At 42.1% G+C, this 16,809-nt stretch overlaps 1 protein-coding gene across 8 annotated transcripts in view; it reads right to left on the reverse strand.

Moving 5' to 3' along the window:
* Positions 1-9,239: 9,239 nt before the first annotated feature.
* The window catches only part of LOC128220296 (metalloreductase STEAP4-like), a 62,769-nt gene continuing 55,199 nt past the window's right edge, over positions 9,240-16,809 (reverse strand). For 7 of the 8 annotated variants that reach the window (XM_052928647.1, XM_052928642.1, XM_052928641.1 and 4 more), the window contains exon 2: positions 9,240-10,910. In XM_052928647.1, the coding sequence (XP_052784607.1) occupies positions 9,391-10,908 (1,518 nt within the window). In that variant the 5' untranslated portion in view covers positions 10,909-10,910 and the 3' untranslated portion in view covers positions 9,240-9,390. Of the gene's footprint in view, positions 10,911-14,415; positions 14,477-16,809 lie in introns of those variants that run through there. The other variant, XM_052928648.1, reaches the window with a different exon arrangement.

Below are 16,809 nucleotides of genomic sequence, written 5' to 3' on the forward strand. Positions count from 1 at the left end.
GAATGCACATATTTCCAACAACTAGTTATATCATTCGGAAAAAATCGTACATTTTCAATCGAAAACAACATCGGATATATGCCGGTACACCAGTAGAAGTAGTTCGTACAAATTTAAATAATGGTTTTAATTAATTGAAGTGTTTAAACGTGTATTTTGTAATTACTGAGATCGAAAAATTATAAAATGGCCGATGTACGCCAAATCCTCGATATATGTGTTTTGAAATGACGAAAGTCAATTAATTTTGTAACTGGAACGAGTCTGCAATTTTCCTGTGTTGGGTATAAATCGTACTTCCAATGGATCGCACTTACACATACACTTTTTTTTAAATGACGTTACACGTAAGACTGTGTCGAGGTGTTAAACAATTCGAAGTATTGTTTCTAATTTCCCATTCGTTTTGCCGAACTACTACCGAGTACTTGATTTTAACGTGGTTGTTCTTGAAAATCATACCGCTTATGTCGGTGCTAAGGTCGTTGGTGGTTTGGCGCTAACCACTAAATTATGTCAATAAACATTCCCTGGTTACTTAAACGTAGTCTTCTTTGTCTGAAATATTACTGAAACGCTGTACGCGCATCGTAATATATATATATATATATATATATATATATATATATATATATATATATATATATATAAAAAACACATCAGGGGAAAATTGTCTCCGGAGTCTCCTTGGACAACGATTCTTCCTTATGGACAAGCGCGATCCAAGGGAGCGGTCTACGATAGCGGTCCACGCACAACGTGTTCATGGAAAAGCGTTACAACGCAGACGGTCTACGAGAGCGGTCCACGCATTACGCATTCATGGAAATGCGCGGTCTACGAGAGCGGTCAACGTACCACGCATTCATGGAAAAGCGCGATCTACGAGAGCGGTCCACGCACCACACATTCGTGGAAATGCGCGGTCTACAAGAGCGGTCCACGCAACACGCATTCATGGAAAAGCGCGGTCTACGAGAGCGGTCTATGCACCAAGCATTCATGGAAATGCGCGGTCAACGAGAGCGGTCCACGCACCACGCATTCATTGAAATGCGCGATCTACGAGAGCGGTCAACGCACCACGCATTCATGGAAATGCGCGATCTACGATAGCGGTCCACGTAAAAGCATTCGTGGAAATGCGCGGTCAACGAGAGCGGTCCACGTACCACGCATTCATGGAAAAGCGCTATCTACGAGAGCGGTCCACGCACCACGCATTTATGGAAATGAGCGATCTACGAGAGCGGTCCACGTACCACACATTCATGGAAATGCACGGTCAACGAGAGCGGTCCACGCACCACGCATTCATGGAAATGTGCGATCTACGAGAGCGGCCCACGCGACACACATTCATGGAAATGCGCGGTCAACGAGAGCGGTCCACGCACCACTCATTCATGGAAAAGCGCGGTCTACGAGAGCGGTCCACGCACCACGCATTTATGGAAATGAGCGATCTACGAGAGCGGTCCACGCACCACACATTCATGGAAATGCACGGTCAACGAGAGCGGTCCACGCACCACGCATTCATGGAAATGCACGGTCAACGAGAGCGGTCCACGCACCACGCATTCATGGAAATGTGCGATCTACGAGAGCGGCCCACGCGACACACATTTATGGAAATGCGCGGTCAACGAGAGCGGTCCACGCACCACTCATTCATGGAAAAGCGCGGTCTACGAGAGCGGTCCACGCACCACGCATTTATGGAAATGAGCGATCTACGAGAGCGGTCCACGCACCACACATTCATGGAAATGCACGGTCAACGAGAGCGGTCCACGCACCACGCATTCATGGAAATGTGCGATCTACGAGAGCGGTCCACGCACCACGCATTCATGGAAATGTGCGATCTACGAGAGCGGCCCACGCGACACACATTTATGGAAATGCGCGGTCAACGAGAGCGGTCCACGCACCACTCATTCATGGAAAAGCGCGGTCTACGAGAGCGGTCCACGCACCACGCATTTATGGAAATGAGCGATCTACGAGAGCGGTCCACGCACCACACATTCATGGAAATGCACGGTCAACGAGAGCGGTCCACGCACCACGCATTCATGGAAATGTGCGATCTACGAGAGCGGCCCACGCGACACACATTCATGGAAATGTGCGGTCTACGAGAGCGGTCCACGCACCACACATTCACGGAAATGTGCGATCTACGAGAGCGGTCCATGTAACACGCATTAATGGAAATGCGCTGTCAACGAGAGCGGTCCACGCACCACGCATTCGTGGAAATGCGCGATCTACGAGAGCGGTCAACGCATCACGCATTCATGGAAATGCGCGGTCTACGAGAGCGGTCCACGCACCACGCATTCATGGAAAAACAAAAGCTTGGTCAACGAAAGCCGTCTACGAGCATGGTTCCCACACCACGCGTTCATGGAAAAGCGCGATCTACGAGAGCTGTCCACGGGAGCCGTCCACGCACCACACTTTCATTTCTCTTCGGGAGCAATTGTACATACAATTGTATGTAAATAACTGATCTTTCAAAGTATCCTTTAAAACATAAAACACCTCTTTAGTCGCAGGGGTGTGTGTTTAAATAAAACGTAAAACGTAAAAAGTTTTGCTCTTTTCGTTTCCTGACGTTTAAGGCAATACAATTTAATTGCAAGATGTTCATCAATTATTTTCTAAATTTGGGCGGGGTTAACAATTTTTTTCTAAGATGACTGTTTCACCGTTGAATATGCGCTCTTGCTCTTTCTTTTTGCATAAGTAACCATATACATGTGTTTCTTGAGTGACCAAAAACCTTTACAATTCTCCCTTTTTTTCTTATTTTTTTTTTAATTTGAATGTTTACGTTGACACCGGCTGGTCTAAATAAATATTGTTCCCGGACATTGCCGGCCCGATGCGCAAAAACAGATCCCATTTCAACAAGGGCGGGCGAGGATAAAAATCTAGCAATGAATTAATAGTCGCCTTAGTGGTGTACTTCTAGGACTTTGTATTACTTAAATACTCCCAGTTTTGCGACTGATATTAGGTAATTTATTCTACTTAAAAATGGTGGCAAGTTCGCTTAATCTTTTGTTTTAACATATTTTATCCAGCACGATGGTACAAAGTCAATATGCTAAGGTATTAAACTATTTTTGTTAGTTTCCTCTAACGCGACCGATCCTAATGTTTCCTACCGACTCTAAACTTTCCTTTGCCGAAGTATACTATTTTCCCTTAATTTTCTAAAAAAAAAGTTGCATTTTTGAGGGAACATATTAGAAATCAGACCATTTTATATTCAGTTTTATTCTACAATAGCAATATATCCATCGGTTTGGTACAGTATAGCCTCCCCCCCCCAAAAAAAATAAATAAATAAATAAAATAGAATAGAAAAGTTATGCCTACCTACCATACCTTCTTTTGAGATGTTTGAGTGGAAACAAAGAACTATTTATGGGGCTAATGGAAACGATTTGTTAGTTTATATAGGTATCTTTTTATAGGGAACAGCCTTAAACCTATTATAAATACCATACAATGTGTTTCACTAATTCTTGTATGAGCTGCAAGAGCTTATAATCCAGGCTGGAAATATACTGAACTATATTCATATACACCAAGAATTGGCCTTATGCAGGCTGAAAACATATTATATTATTATTTATAGTTAATTGCTTCGATTCAGCCATTCAGGGCCAAGTTAAATGTGCATTTTCCGTTTATTTCTCTGTCCCACATCCGCATCGTGTTTTTTGTACCAATGACGGTATATCCATAGGAATGCATAAAACTGTAAGCGTCAAAGGGGTTAGTGGTGTAGTGGTATGGGTGTTCGCCTCTCACCCTAGAGGTTGTGGGCTCGATCCACACCAGGGTGAGAGTGTTCTAGTGGTATGGGTGTTCGCCTCTCACCCAAGAGGTTGTGGGCTCATTCCACACCAGGGTGAGAGTGTTCTAGTGGTATGGGTGTTCGCCTCTCACCCAAGAGGTTGTGGGCTCGATCCACACCAGGGTGAGAGTGTTCTAGTGGTATGGGTGTTCGCCTCTCACCCAAGAGGTTGTGGGCTCATTCCACACCAGGGTGAGAGTGTTCTAGTGGTATGGGTGTTCGCCTCTCACCCAAGAGGTTGTGGGCTCATTCCACACCAGGGTGAGAGTGTTCTAGTGGTATGGGTGTTCGCCTCTCACCCAAGGGGTTGTGGGCTCATTCCACACCAGGGTGAGAGTGTTCTAGTGGTATGGGTGTTCGCCTCTCACCCAAGGGGTTGTGGGCTCATTCCACACCAGGGTGAGAGTGTTCTAGTGGTATGGGTGTTCGCCTCTCACCCAAGAGGTTGTGGGCTCATTCCACACCAGGGTGAGAGTGTTCTAGTAGTATGGGTGTTCGCCTCTCACCCAAGAGGTTGTGGGCTCATTCCACACCAGGGTGAGAGTGTTTTAGTGGTATGGGTGTTCGCCTCTCCCCCAAGGGGTTATGGGCTCATTCCTCACCAGGGTGAGAGTGTTCTAGTGGTATGGGTGTTCGCCTCTCCCCCAAGGGGTTGTGGGCTCATTCCACACTAGGGTGAGAGTGGTCTAGTGGTATGGGTGTTCGCCTCTCCCCCAAGAGGTTGTGGGCTCATTCCACACCAGGTTGAGAGTGTTATAGTGGTATGGGTGTTCGCCTCTCCCCCAAGGGGTTGTGGGCTCATTCCACACCAGGGTGAGAGTGTTTTAGTGGTATGGGTGTTCGCCTCTCCCCCAAGGGGTTGTGGGCTCATTCCACACCAGGGTGAGAGTGTTCTAGTGGTATGGGTGTTCGCCTCTCCCCCAAGGGGTTGTGGGCTCATTCCACACCAGGGTGAGAGTGTTCTAGTGGTATGGGTGTTCGCCTCTCACCCAAGGGGTTGTGGGCTCGATCCACACCAGGGTGAGAGTGGTCTAGTGGTATGGGTGTTCACCTCTCACCCTAGAGGTTGTGGGCTCGATCCTCACCAGGGTGAGAGTGTTCTAGTGGTATGGGTGTTCGCCTCTCACCCTAGATGTTGTGGGCTCGATCCACACCAGGGTGAGAGTGTTCTAGTGGTATGGGTGTTCGCCTCTCACCCTAGAGGTTGTGGGCTCGATCCACACCAGGGTGAGAGTGTTCTAGTGGTATGGGTGTTCGCCTCTCACCCTAGAGGATGTGGGCTCATTCCACACCAGGGTGAGAGTGTTCTAGTGGTATGGGTGTTCGCCTCTCACCCAAGAGGTTGTGGGCTCGATCCTCACCAGGGTGAGAGTGTTCTAGTGGTATGGGTGTTCGCCTCTCACCCTAGAGGATGTGGGCTCATTCCACACCAGGGTGAGAGTGTTCTAGTGGTATGGGTGTTCGCCTCTCACCCTAGATGTTGTGGGCTCGATCCACACCAGGGTGAGAGTGTTCTAGTGGTATGGGTGTTCGCCTCTCACCCTAGAGGTTGTGGGCTCGATCCTCACCAGGGTGAGAGTGTTCTAGTGGTATGGGTGTTCGCCTCTCACCCAAGAGGTTGTGGGCTCGATCCACACCAGGGTGAGAGTGTTCTAGTGGTATGGGTGTTCGCCTCTCACCCAAGAGGTTGTGGGCTCATTCCACACCAGGGTGAGAGTGTTCTAGTGGTATGGGTGTTCGCCTCTCACCCTAGAGGATGTGGGCTCATTCCACACCAGGGTGAGAGTGTTCTAGTGGTATGGGTGTTCGCCTCTCACCCTAGAGGATGTGGGCTCATTCCACACCAGGGTGAGAGTGTTCTAGTGGTATGGGTGTTCGCCTCTCACCCTAGATGTTGTGGGCTCGATCCACACCAGGGTGAGAGTGTTCTAGTGGTATGGGTGTTCGCCTCTCACCCAAGAGGTTGTGGGCTCATTCCACACCAGGGTGAGAGTGTTCTAGTGGTATGGGTGTTCGCCTCTCCCCCAAGGGGTTGTGGCCTCATTCCACACCAGGGTGAGAGTGTTTTAGTGGTATGGGTGTTCGCCTCTCCCCCAAGGGGTTGTGGGCTCGATCCTCACCAGGGTGAGAGTGGTCTAGTGGTATGGGTGTTCGCCTCTCACCCAAGAGGTTGTGGGCTCATTCCACACCAGGGTGAGAGTGTTCTAGTGGTATGGGTGTTCGCCTCTCACCCAAGAGGTTGTGGGCTCGATCCTCACCAGGGTGAGAGTGTTCTAGTGGTATGGGTGTTCGCCTCTCACCCTAGAGGCTGTGGGCTCATTCCACACCAGGGTGAGAGTGTTTTAGTGGTATGGGCATTCGCCTCTCACCCAAGAGGTTGTGGGCTCATTCCACACCAGGGTGAGAGTGTTCTAGTGGTATGGGTGTTCGCCTCTCACCCAAGGGGTTGTGGGCTCATTCCACACCAGGGTGAGAGTGGTCTAGTGGTATGGGTGTTCGCCTCTCACCCAAGAGGTTGTGGGCTCATTCCACACCAGGGTGAGAGTGGTCTAGTGGTATGGGTGTTCGCCTCTCACCCAAGAGGTTGTGGGCTCATTCCACACCAGGGTGAGAGTGTTCTAGTGGTATGGGTGTTCGCCTCTCACCCAAGAGGTTGTGGGCTCATTCCACACCAGGGTGAGAGTGTTATAGTGGTATGGGTGTTCGCCTCTCACCCAAGAGGATGTGGGCTCATTCCACACCAGGGTGAGAGTGTTTTAGTGGTATGGGCATTAGCCTCTCACCCAAGAGGTTGTGGGCTCATTCCACACCATGGTGAGAGTGGTCTAGTGGTATGGGTGTTCGCCTCTCACCCAAGAGGTTGTGGGCTCATTCCACACCAGGGTGAGAGTGTTCTAGTGGTATGGGTGTTCGCCTCTCACCCAAGAGGTTGTGGGCTCATTCCTCACCAGGGTGAGAGTGTTCTAGTGGTATGGGTGTTCGCCTCTCACCCAAGAGGTTGTGGGCTCGATCCTCACCAGGGTGAGAGTGTTCTAGTGGTATGGGTGTTCGCCTCTCACCCAAGAGGTTGTGGGCTCATTCCACACCAGGGTGAGAGTGTTCTAGTGGTATGGGTGTTCGCCTCTCACCCAAGAGGTTGTGGGCTCATTCCACACCAGGGTGAGAGTGTTCTAGTGGTATGGGTGTTCGCCTCTCACCCAAGAGGTTGTGGGCTCATTCCACACCAGGGTGAGAGTGTTCTAGTGGTATGGGTGTTCGCCTCTCACCCTAGAGGATGTGGGCTCATTCCACACCAGGGTGAGAGTGTTCTAGTGGTATGGGCGTTCGCCTCTCCCCCAAGGGGTTGTGGGCTCATTCCACACCAGGGTGAGAGTGTTTTAGTGGTATGGGTGTTCGCCTCTCCCCCAAGGGGTTGTGGGCTCATTCCACACCAGGGTGAGAGTGTTTTAGTTGTATGGGTGTTCGCCTCTCCCCCAAGAGGTTGTGGGCTTGATCCACATCAGGGTGAGAGTGTTGTAGTGGTATGGGTGTTCGCCTCTCACCCAAGAGGTTGTGGGCTCATTCCACACCAGGGTGAGAGTGGTCTAGTGGTATGGGTGTTCGCCTCTCACCCAAGAGGTTGTGGGCTCGATCCTCACCAGGGTGAGAGTGGTCTAGTGGTATGGGTGTTCGCCTCTCACCCAAGAGGTTGTGGGCTCGATCCTCACCAGGGTGAGAGTGGTCTAGTGGTATGGGTGTTCGCCTCTCACCCAAGAGGTTGTGGGCTCATTCCACACCAGGAACTTTTTAATGTTGCTTTTCAAAAATGGATTAAGATTATGATGTAGCTATCAGAATTGCACTTGCTAAGTAAGAAATTAGGATGGAATAATTGCGTCTCGCCGAAGACTTTTGTTTCCATCAAAAGTCGGCATGCAGTTAATTGCAAACAATGATGTTCGTGTGTTTCAATGCTGGCAATGATTTTTTTAAGAAAGTGTCTGATTGGTTGCTTGTCCATCGGTCTGTCCGTGTGTACGTGCTAGTCTGCGAGAGCGACAGCGTCGTATTAAATGCGCGTTGTTCACTCTACATCACTAACATTTTGAAAAACATTGCTTTAATCCCATTGCGCCAAAAATAATATCAACCATTATTTTCATAAATTGCATTAGATCTCCACTTTAGATGGCAAACCATTAATTCGCTATTTTATTAGGTCGTCAATAATTATAGGTGTGGTTTTCTCACCAGTTTTACGATTTTAAAATGGTTTCAGGCAATTAAGCGACAATATCGCAAAATCACTTGTGATTATCATTTCCCGTATTAAAAGACTATCTTTTATAATCTTAATGAGAAACGTAAGTAAATCATTGAATTGCCGAAAGATATGGGGCGGGAAATGTTTGTATATTTGTCGACGCCACCGGTGATTTAATCCACCGGCGTCGGACCCGGTAAGAGTCTTCTTAGGTTGATGGCTGTAGTTCCCAGACAAGGGGCTGTCTCACAGATTGGCACTAAAAACAGCTTTTTCTGTAACGAATCTCAGGACAATTATCTAATTGAATGTGTTACGCTTTGATGTCATAATAGTAAAAAAAAGTACCAAAATGTAAAATAAATTGTGCCGGTGACCGGGTTCGAACCCGCGTCGCCAAATTGAAGTCCAGCGTCTTACTCACTGAACTATAAAGGCTTATTCTAATAGGGTGACATAATTAAATTATACACCTACCTCGGTTATATCACGTGTTTCATTTAGTAAGTTTCAATGCACTGTACACATCGATGCCAAGTTTATGTCAGTTTTCGAAAAAAAATATTTTTCGCTATTTTATCATACGTGAGACAGCCCCTTTAAGTGTATACCAGTATATAAAACTGTCACACGGGACCAAAGTTTAACGCCCCAATCGAGAGACTAGTTGATGTTATCACTGTAAACATTGCTCTTAACCATCTTACTTTTCGTAATTGTATGCATGCATATAATTAAATAGAAACGGCTTTCCAATATTGTACCTACTTAAAACTAAAAGCTTTTATTCCCAGGTCACTAGTTCTTTGTTGTGGTTTTATATGTTAAGTGTGTTGGGTATCCATGTCGGAAAATAGCTCGTTGAGCTTATGTTTCTTGTTAGCATATACCCGATTTTAATAAAGATGCTTGTATCTTGTGTCTTTTATTTTGTAGACGGCCCGATGCTTAGTCATTACGAAATAGTTATTTAAGGGTATTCGCTCCACTTTCTTCAATTGCGCAGGATCAATAAAATACAAATGAAAGCATATTCTTTGCAAAACAATAATGTCAAGGTTGACATATAACACTCAATTAGCAGTTTTGATACACACCGTACATCTAAAGAACGAGTTGATTAAGACGGTTTATTTGAAAACAAACAAACAAAAATATACAACAGCAAATCATTCAAAATATTAACAAGACAATTAGAACATTGTTCGATAAAATATATATCTCTCATCATCAACAACAACATCGTGATCCGTAGCCGGAAAGCGAATCATACATGTCTAGGGGCACTACAGTCACATCTGCCTTTGAGGGTCTCCATGGGATATGTGTCCCCGGGGCAGGGACACGCCTCCATACACGATGGAACCTCAACCATAGTTCCATTCGTACTCATTTCGACGTAACCCTTGTGCGTCTGTTTCATGCATTTTGCTTTACAAGAGTCCTCGTTTCGCTCCCAGCCTTTTCGTATTTTCATGACGTATTTGTCCACGCATGGGAGCGAAAATATTAGCTTCAATACAAGCGTAAACCAGGGGATTATCGAACAGAGAAATGTGATTGATTTGTATAGAACGTGCGGTTTAGCCAACCATCCAGGGGCCCCCATGACAAGTACATGCCCAACAGAGAGACACAGTGCTATATGACCAAGTATCGACTGGGCAAACCTCCACTCCCTCCAGTTGAGAGAATCCGTTACGGAGGGAAACGTGGACGCGCAGATAAAGCAGAGAACGATGTACGCGAGTATTCCCGACAGACAGGCCGCCTCTCCTTTCCACGTCATCCAAGTAATTTGGTCGAATTTAAAAGACTCGTTCAGATGCGCTGGAATCGTTATGGCAGTGGAATGGAACCATGAGCGAAGGTACGTCGGAGACATTATAAGAACTGACATCACAACATGCATTGATATCAAAGTGAACGACACTAGTCCAAGCTGTTTCCGGGTTTTCAACCATTTGTCTAGCCATCTTGAAAACCGGATGTGCTTTGTTCCATAATGAATTTGGAATATTGTGGCAAAACTGCTGGCAAGATAAGTCACGGCAAGGGTCGTGATGCCCGTCATACATATAGCTTTGTTCAACACTTTCACAAAGATTTGCTCCCATTTGTAAACGGAGGCTGAAATGTAATAAATATAGATAAGGAATAGAAGCCAGATGTTGAAGACAGCCAAAGCGAATCCCAGAGGTCCGCGCCAGTCAGGAAAAAGACGCAGAGGATGATTTTCAATGCGCCTTGCTGCAAATAGTCCCCCAAAATCCACCGGCCGGAAGTTCATGTCTTTAGCTACGTTTGATACGACGGACCTGGCGTTTCCGCTGTTGCTTGCAATGAAAACCTGTCGACTACTTGTGTTGTAATCATTCTCCATGGCATACGCAGAAATAACGTTAAACGCCTTAACAATGGTTGCATTTGGAACAAGTGTCTGTAGGTATTCTGCATTTGAGTGCACTGTATTTGGCCTGTCTCTATTCGACACATCTATCAGGATCTTGCCGTCAAAACTCTCTTCGTTGCCATGAACCAAGTCTTTGAAGTTCTCAACATGTACAGCAAGAAAAAGTATTGAGACAGATTTGACACACTCTTCCGTCGTTGTTAAGCTTACATTGCATAAACATTCGTCAATGGCGGACAACATCTTTGTTTCCGGTTTTCTGCTGCCCATGATGACGTCATATCCGGAGAAATAAAGCCTCTTAGCGAGTGCTCGCGCAAAGTCTCCAGTCCCAATTATGCCAATTTGCCGCACGGAGTCTATGGTCGACATACCTGAAACGATAATTAGCAATTTTGAAATATTAGCAGCCAATGTTAGCCTAAAACATCATACTTATTAGCTTACAATCGTTGAAAATCGGTAAATATGAATTCAAAATCTTGAAAATTTATATTGTTTACAAGAAAAACGTGACTTGATGATCAATTATTTCTGGTTTCCGCCGATTTTTGTTATGACTAAGATTCTACCCATTGGTTTTCACTGTCTATTTGTCTAAATCATCATTAATAGTTGTTCAGAGTGTAAACCCTTATACACCATATAATCTACGATCTACATCCGTATTCTGCGTAACAAATAGCTTTTAAAGGCGCTAAAAGAGGCTGGTGCAATAAAAAGAAATTAATTTTAATGCAAATGATTTGTTTACAGATAAACAAAAATGCACTTTAAATGATTTGTTCATCAATAGCTATGTGGCCACGAATTCCCAGTAAAGAATCCCAAAATTATCGCTAATATTTTTTTTTTTATTATACACCCATCATAAATCCACGCGCAATACATATCGCAAAATACGGTAGACCGTATTCCACTCTTGTGACGTCACGTCATAACAAGTATCGTTGCGCGATGTTAAAATGGCGTAATAATACAAAATATTGCTTCGGTAAAATGAAATTTATTATGAAAACATGTGGCTTTTAAGTGATCTAACCAGTAATGTATATAATAAAAGGGTTATTAGTATTGCGTTTTGATCCGTTAATTTTGGCAGATTTTGATTTCACTCGGCTTGCGCCTCGTGAAATCACAGCCTGCAAAAATCCACTCGAGTCGAATACAACCTCCCGAATCAAAACGCATTACTAATAACCCGATTATATTAACACAAACCCTCTTGCGTATGGAATACTCCTTAAAATGCTACCGAATACTCATCACTTTGCTACCGAATACTCCTTAAAATACTACCGAATACTCATCACTTTGCCACCGAATACTCCTTAAAATGCTACCGAATACTCCATAAAATGCAATTAAAAACTCCTTAAATTGCTACCGAGTATTCCATAAAATGCCACCAAATAATCTTTAAAATGCTACCAAATACCCCTTAAAATGCCAACAAATTATAGTTAAAATGCTACGGTAACCGAATACTCTTTAAAATGCCACCGAATAATCTTTAAAATGCCACAGAATACTCCTTAAAATGCCACCAAATGATATTTAAAATGCTACCGAATACTCCTTAAAATGCCACCAAATAATCTTTAAAATGCTACCGAATACTCCTTAAAATGCCAACAAATGATATTTAAAATGCTACCGAATACTCCTTAAAATGCCAACAAATGATATTTAAAATGCTACCGAATACTCCTTAAAATGCCAACAAATCATATTTAAAATGCTACCAAATACTCTTTAAAATGGCACCGAATAATCTTTAAAATGCCACCGAAAAATGTTTAAAAATGCTACCGAATAATTCCATAAAATGCTAACGAATGCTCTATTTATTGTCCATGCAATATTTCTTTCAGTGGTTTCTTATAACATTGAAATGGCTTATTCTGCATAAGGTTATACCATTGAACTATACTATATAAACAGATTATGTTTAATTTAAGCTATATCGGATAAGTCCAAAGGTATAGCGTACAGTAAATATTGAAAAAAAGCCAGACTTGACCGCCCAAATTCCAAACAGAAGGATAGTTATTATTTGCTATATCAATATTAACAAAAATGTATTCATCATACGTTCATAATATCGCCTTCAACCTTCATTTTGAGGAGGTACAAAAGTAATCTCCATAATAGTTTGTTTAAAGGCCTTAAAGCTGCAGTCTCACAGTTTGACAGTTTTGCTTATACTTTATTTTTTTGTCTCAGAATCAGCTGATTTGGGCATCATTGAAAAAAAATTAACTGCCGAATCCTCATTTTGTAAAGCGTTATAAACGCCTTTAGCCATAAAACATCAATTTTCGAACATAATGATGAAAAACTGATCTGATCTTTTGTCAGCAGTCTTAAATCACTGGTTCATATGCAAAAAATTGGCTCATCCAAGACAAAATATAAAAAGGTTGTCAAAACAGCCAATCTGTGAGAGTGCAGCTTAAATGTGGAAGCGTTTATCGTATAATCTGATAATGTGATCTTGTTGTCTTTTCGACGACATGGATATTTCATAACACGAAAAATTGCAAAAATGTCCACTAAGTAATTCGATATGACGATTTATTTTTCATTTATTATTCGTATTGTGTTAAACCGGATTTGTCGACAAAACTTATATCAACATATCCAGGCCCAGTTCATAAGTGATCAAGTCAACACTATTTTAGTAGACACAATTTTGACAACATGTGTTGTTATAAGTGATCGAGTCGACACTATTTTAGTCGACACAATTTTGAAAACATGTGTTGTTATAAGTAATGAAGTCGACACTATGTTAGTCGACACAATTTTGAAAACATGTGTTGTTATAAGTAATCGAGTCGACACTATTTTAGTCGACACAATTTTGAAAACATGTGTTGTTATAAGTAATCGAGTCGACACTATTTTAGTCGACACAATTTTGACAACATGTGTTGTTATAAGTGATCGAGTCGACACAATTTTGAAAACATGTGTTGTTATAAGTAATGAAGTCGACACTATTTTAGTCGACACAATTTTGACAACATGTGTTGTTATAAGTGATCGAGTCGACACTATTTTAGTCGACACAATTTTGAATACATGTGTTGTTATAAGTAATGAAGTCGACACTATTTTAGTCGACACAATTTTGAAAACATGTGTTGTTATAAGTAAAGAAGTCGACACTATTTTAGTCGACACAATTTTGAAAACATGTGTTGTTATAAGTAATCGAGTCGACACTATTTTAGTCGACACAATTTTGACAACATGTGCTGTTATAAGTTATTGAGTCGACATAATCTAGTCGACAGTCAACTTATAAGTACAAACTCATACATACAATATCATCGTAGCCGACCCCGGCGCTTCCATATTTATTCAGTTCTTAGTGCTAGTTTTTACACTCTTCAAAGGAGTCACCAAGTTCACATGAGTGTCACTAATTGAATTTTAAATGTCAGGTTTATGTATTTAACTATGCATCATTGCAAAATCTTGACATTTTAAAACATACTACAAATAACGGAAATAACAATACACGGTATCTCGCGACGGCACGCATTTGATCACCTTCTATTGTACTTAATATTTTAAAAGTATTATCTTTAGTATGAAAGCATATCTATTTAATTCGATTATTTAAACCTTATAGTTATTATGTTATATTATAAATATGACATCGGTACACCCATAGGCAGACATATAAAAACAGAACGTCAAATAGATGCGAGATGAATATATAGACTTAAAGACAGGCAGACAGACATATAGACAGACAGGCAGACATACACATAGGCAGACAGACAGACAGACAGGTAGACGATGAAACGCAAGAGCCTCTCGGGTAAAAGAAACATAAAATAAAATAAATAATTAAAATAAATGTACTTCGAAATTGATACGTCCTTTTCCAAATGTTTTTAAACACCTATTAGTTACGACACTTCGAATCATCTAGCGAACATTGAATGGCTCACACTTTACCACGCCTAAATAAGGTAGGTATATTGTCCAATGGGGTGCATGGGTTTCGCTTCATTTAAAGGCCCTATATAAATAAATTTGAAAAGTTTGTTTCTAATGCTCTGGGAAGAATAAAATATCTGAAAATAAATCTGAAATATTTGTTTCTATCGCGCTGGGAGGAATAAAATATCAACAAATAAATCTTAAATGTTAGTTTCTCCTGTGCAGTGTGATATAAACTATGTATAAATAAATCGAAATATATGTTTCTCTTGCGCTAGGAGGAATAAAATATATATTAATATCTATAAATAAATCGAAATATATGTTTCTCTTACGCTGGGAGGAATAAAATTTCTATAAATACATCTGAAATGGCTGTTTCTCCAGCGCTGCGAGGATGGTTTATTTATAAATAAATCTGAAATGTATGTTTCTCTTGCGCTGGGAGGAATAAAATTTCTATAAATAAATCTGAAATGTCTGTTTCTCCTGCGCTGCGAGGATGGTTTATTTATAAATAAATCTGAAATGTATGTTTCTCTTGCGCTGGGAGGACTTAAATATCTATAAATATAAAACTTCAATATTTCTACGTCCAGGTTATCCGACCCTCAAAATGCAATTTTAGATGTCTTGTGACCCCGAACTATTTTTAGTATCCGTGGAAAGGGTTTGTTAGCAGGAGAAGAAAATGTATTTTTTTATTACCGTCAATGGTATTAAAACTATCATTGCTGGCAAACTGTCGTTTACGTCCGTTTTCAGTAACTATTATCACTTTATGTACGATGTTTCGGCCGTTCATTTTACATATAAATTATCCGTTCAAACAAAACCAACCGACCACAATATAACAAAAAATACATAAGTCAATTTTCATTGTACCACAGAACCGCATACAATCTTATATTGTACCACAGAACCGCATACAATCTTATATTGTACCCAGAACCGCATACAATCTTATATTGTACCACAGAACCGCATACAATCTCATATTGTACCACAGAACCGCATACAATCTTATATTGTACCACAGAACCGCATACAATCTTATATTGTACCCAGAACCGCATACAATCTTATATTGTACCACAGAACCGCATACAATCTTATATGTTTTACTAGTATTAAAGCACATTGTCTGTCTCATAGATTATGTTGACTAAGCTATTTCGTCAATATTTCATAGAATATGTTGACTAAGCTATTTCGTCAATATTTCATAGATTATGTTGACTAAGCTATTTCGTCAATAGTTCATAGATTTTTTTTTTCTTTTTAGAGCGAAAATTGAACTTACTGAAGTTATCCTTAAGTATATTTTGAATTATATAAATAATTTAAATGTTCAAGAGAATGAACATGACTTAAGTATGTTCGTGATATTATGGGCAAGTATTTGAAAAATTAAAAATCACGCTTATGGTGATATCAGAGAATAAGCTTAATTGTGGTTCGGAATCGATAACATAATTTTTTTTAACTTTGGCCTAACATATAATGAAAACCCATTTTATCACGGCTACGATCTAATGATGCAAGAAACGTCTGGAAATAGAAATCGTTCTAACGAGCAAAGCTGCTCTCGGCTACAGCACACTTTTATCGATATTATATCATTCTAGCCATCACTTATACTTAGGATACGTAAATAGTTGTAACCATTTAATATGATAATTTTAAACAACGTGTCAAAGGGACTCGCTCATGTTTTTGCATAAATGTTTTGCCAGTAATGCATTTTGAAAACACTTATACTATAAATGTTTTACTTTTTGAAACCGAAAGTGCAGGACAAAAAACACAAATTTAAAAAAAATAATATATATTTTCTGGTTTTAGCTGGGTGCGAATCCACGCCGGTACAGTCAAGGAAAAAAGCACATCGCGCCCACAAGGACTCCTTCCTACTCAAACAGGAGGATTACTTCACCATTAAGCCCTTTGTTGAATCACGTTATAAACAGTCTTTAGAGAGCGGTATTTCAGAAACGCGACTAGTCGCCTGACACGACATATTGAACATGAATATATTAATACACACCACCTGCGTAGCAACAGAACTACTTACGTGAATGTGGGGCGTCAAGTACCTGCTTATGTGTATTTAACGCGTTATTGCCTTTTTATGACAATTATTGCGTGTTACTCTTAGTATAGTTGTTCCGTTACAATTTGTTGAGTTTTATTGAACAATATAATGAAAAATAATGAAAGTATAGCATTTACATACGAAGTCATTTTACCCTACATCCAATAGTAAGCTACACCACATGTTTGCACCCCGTGTGACGTCACACATATCCCAGC

This window comes from Mya arenaria, chromosome 15 (genome assembly GCF_026914265.1).
Source record: "Mya arenaria isolate MELC-2E11 chromosome 15, ASM2691426v1".
Classification (NCBI taxonomy): domain Eukaryota; kingdom Metazoa; phylum Mollusca; class Bivalvia; order Myida; family Myidae; genus Mya; species Mya arenaria.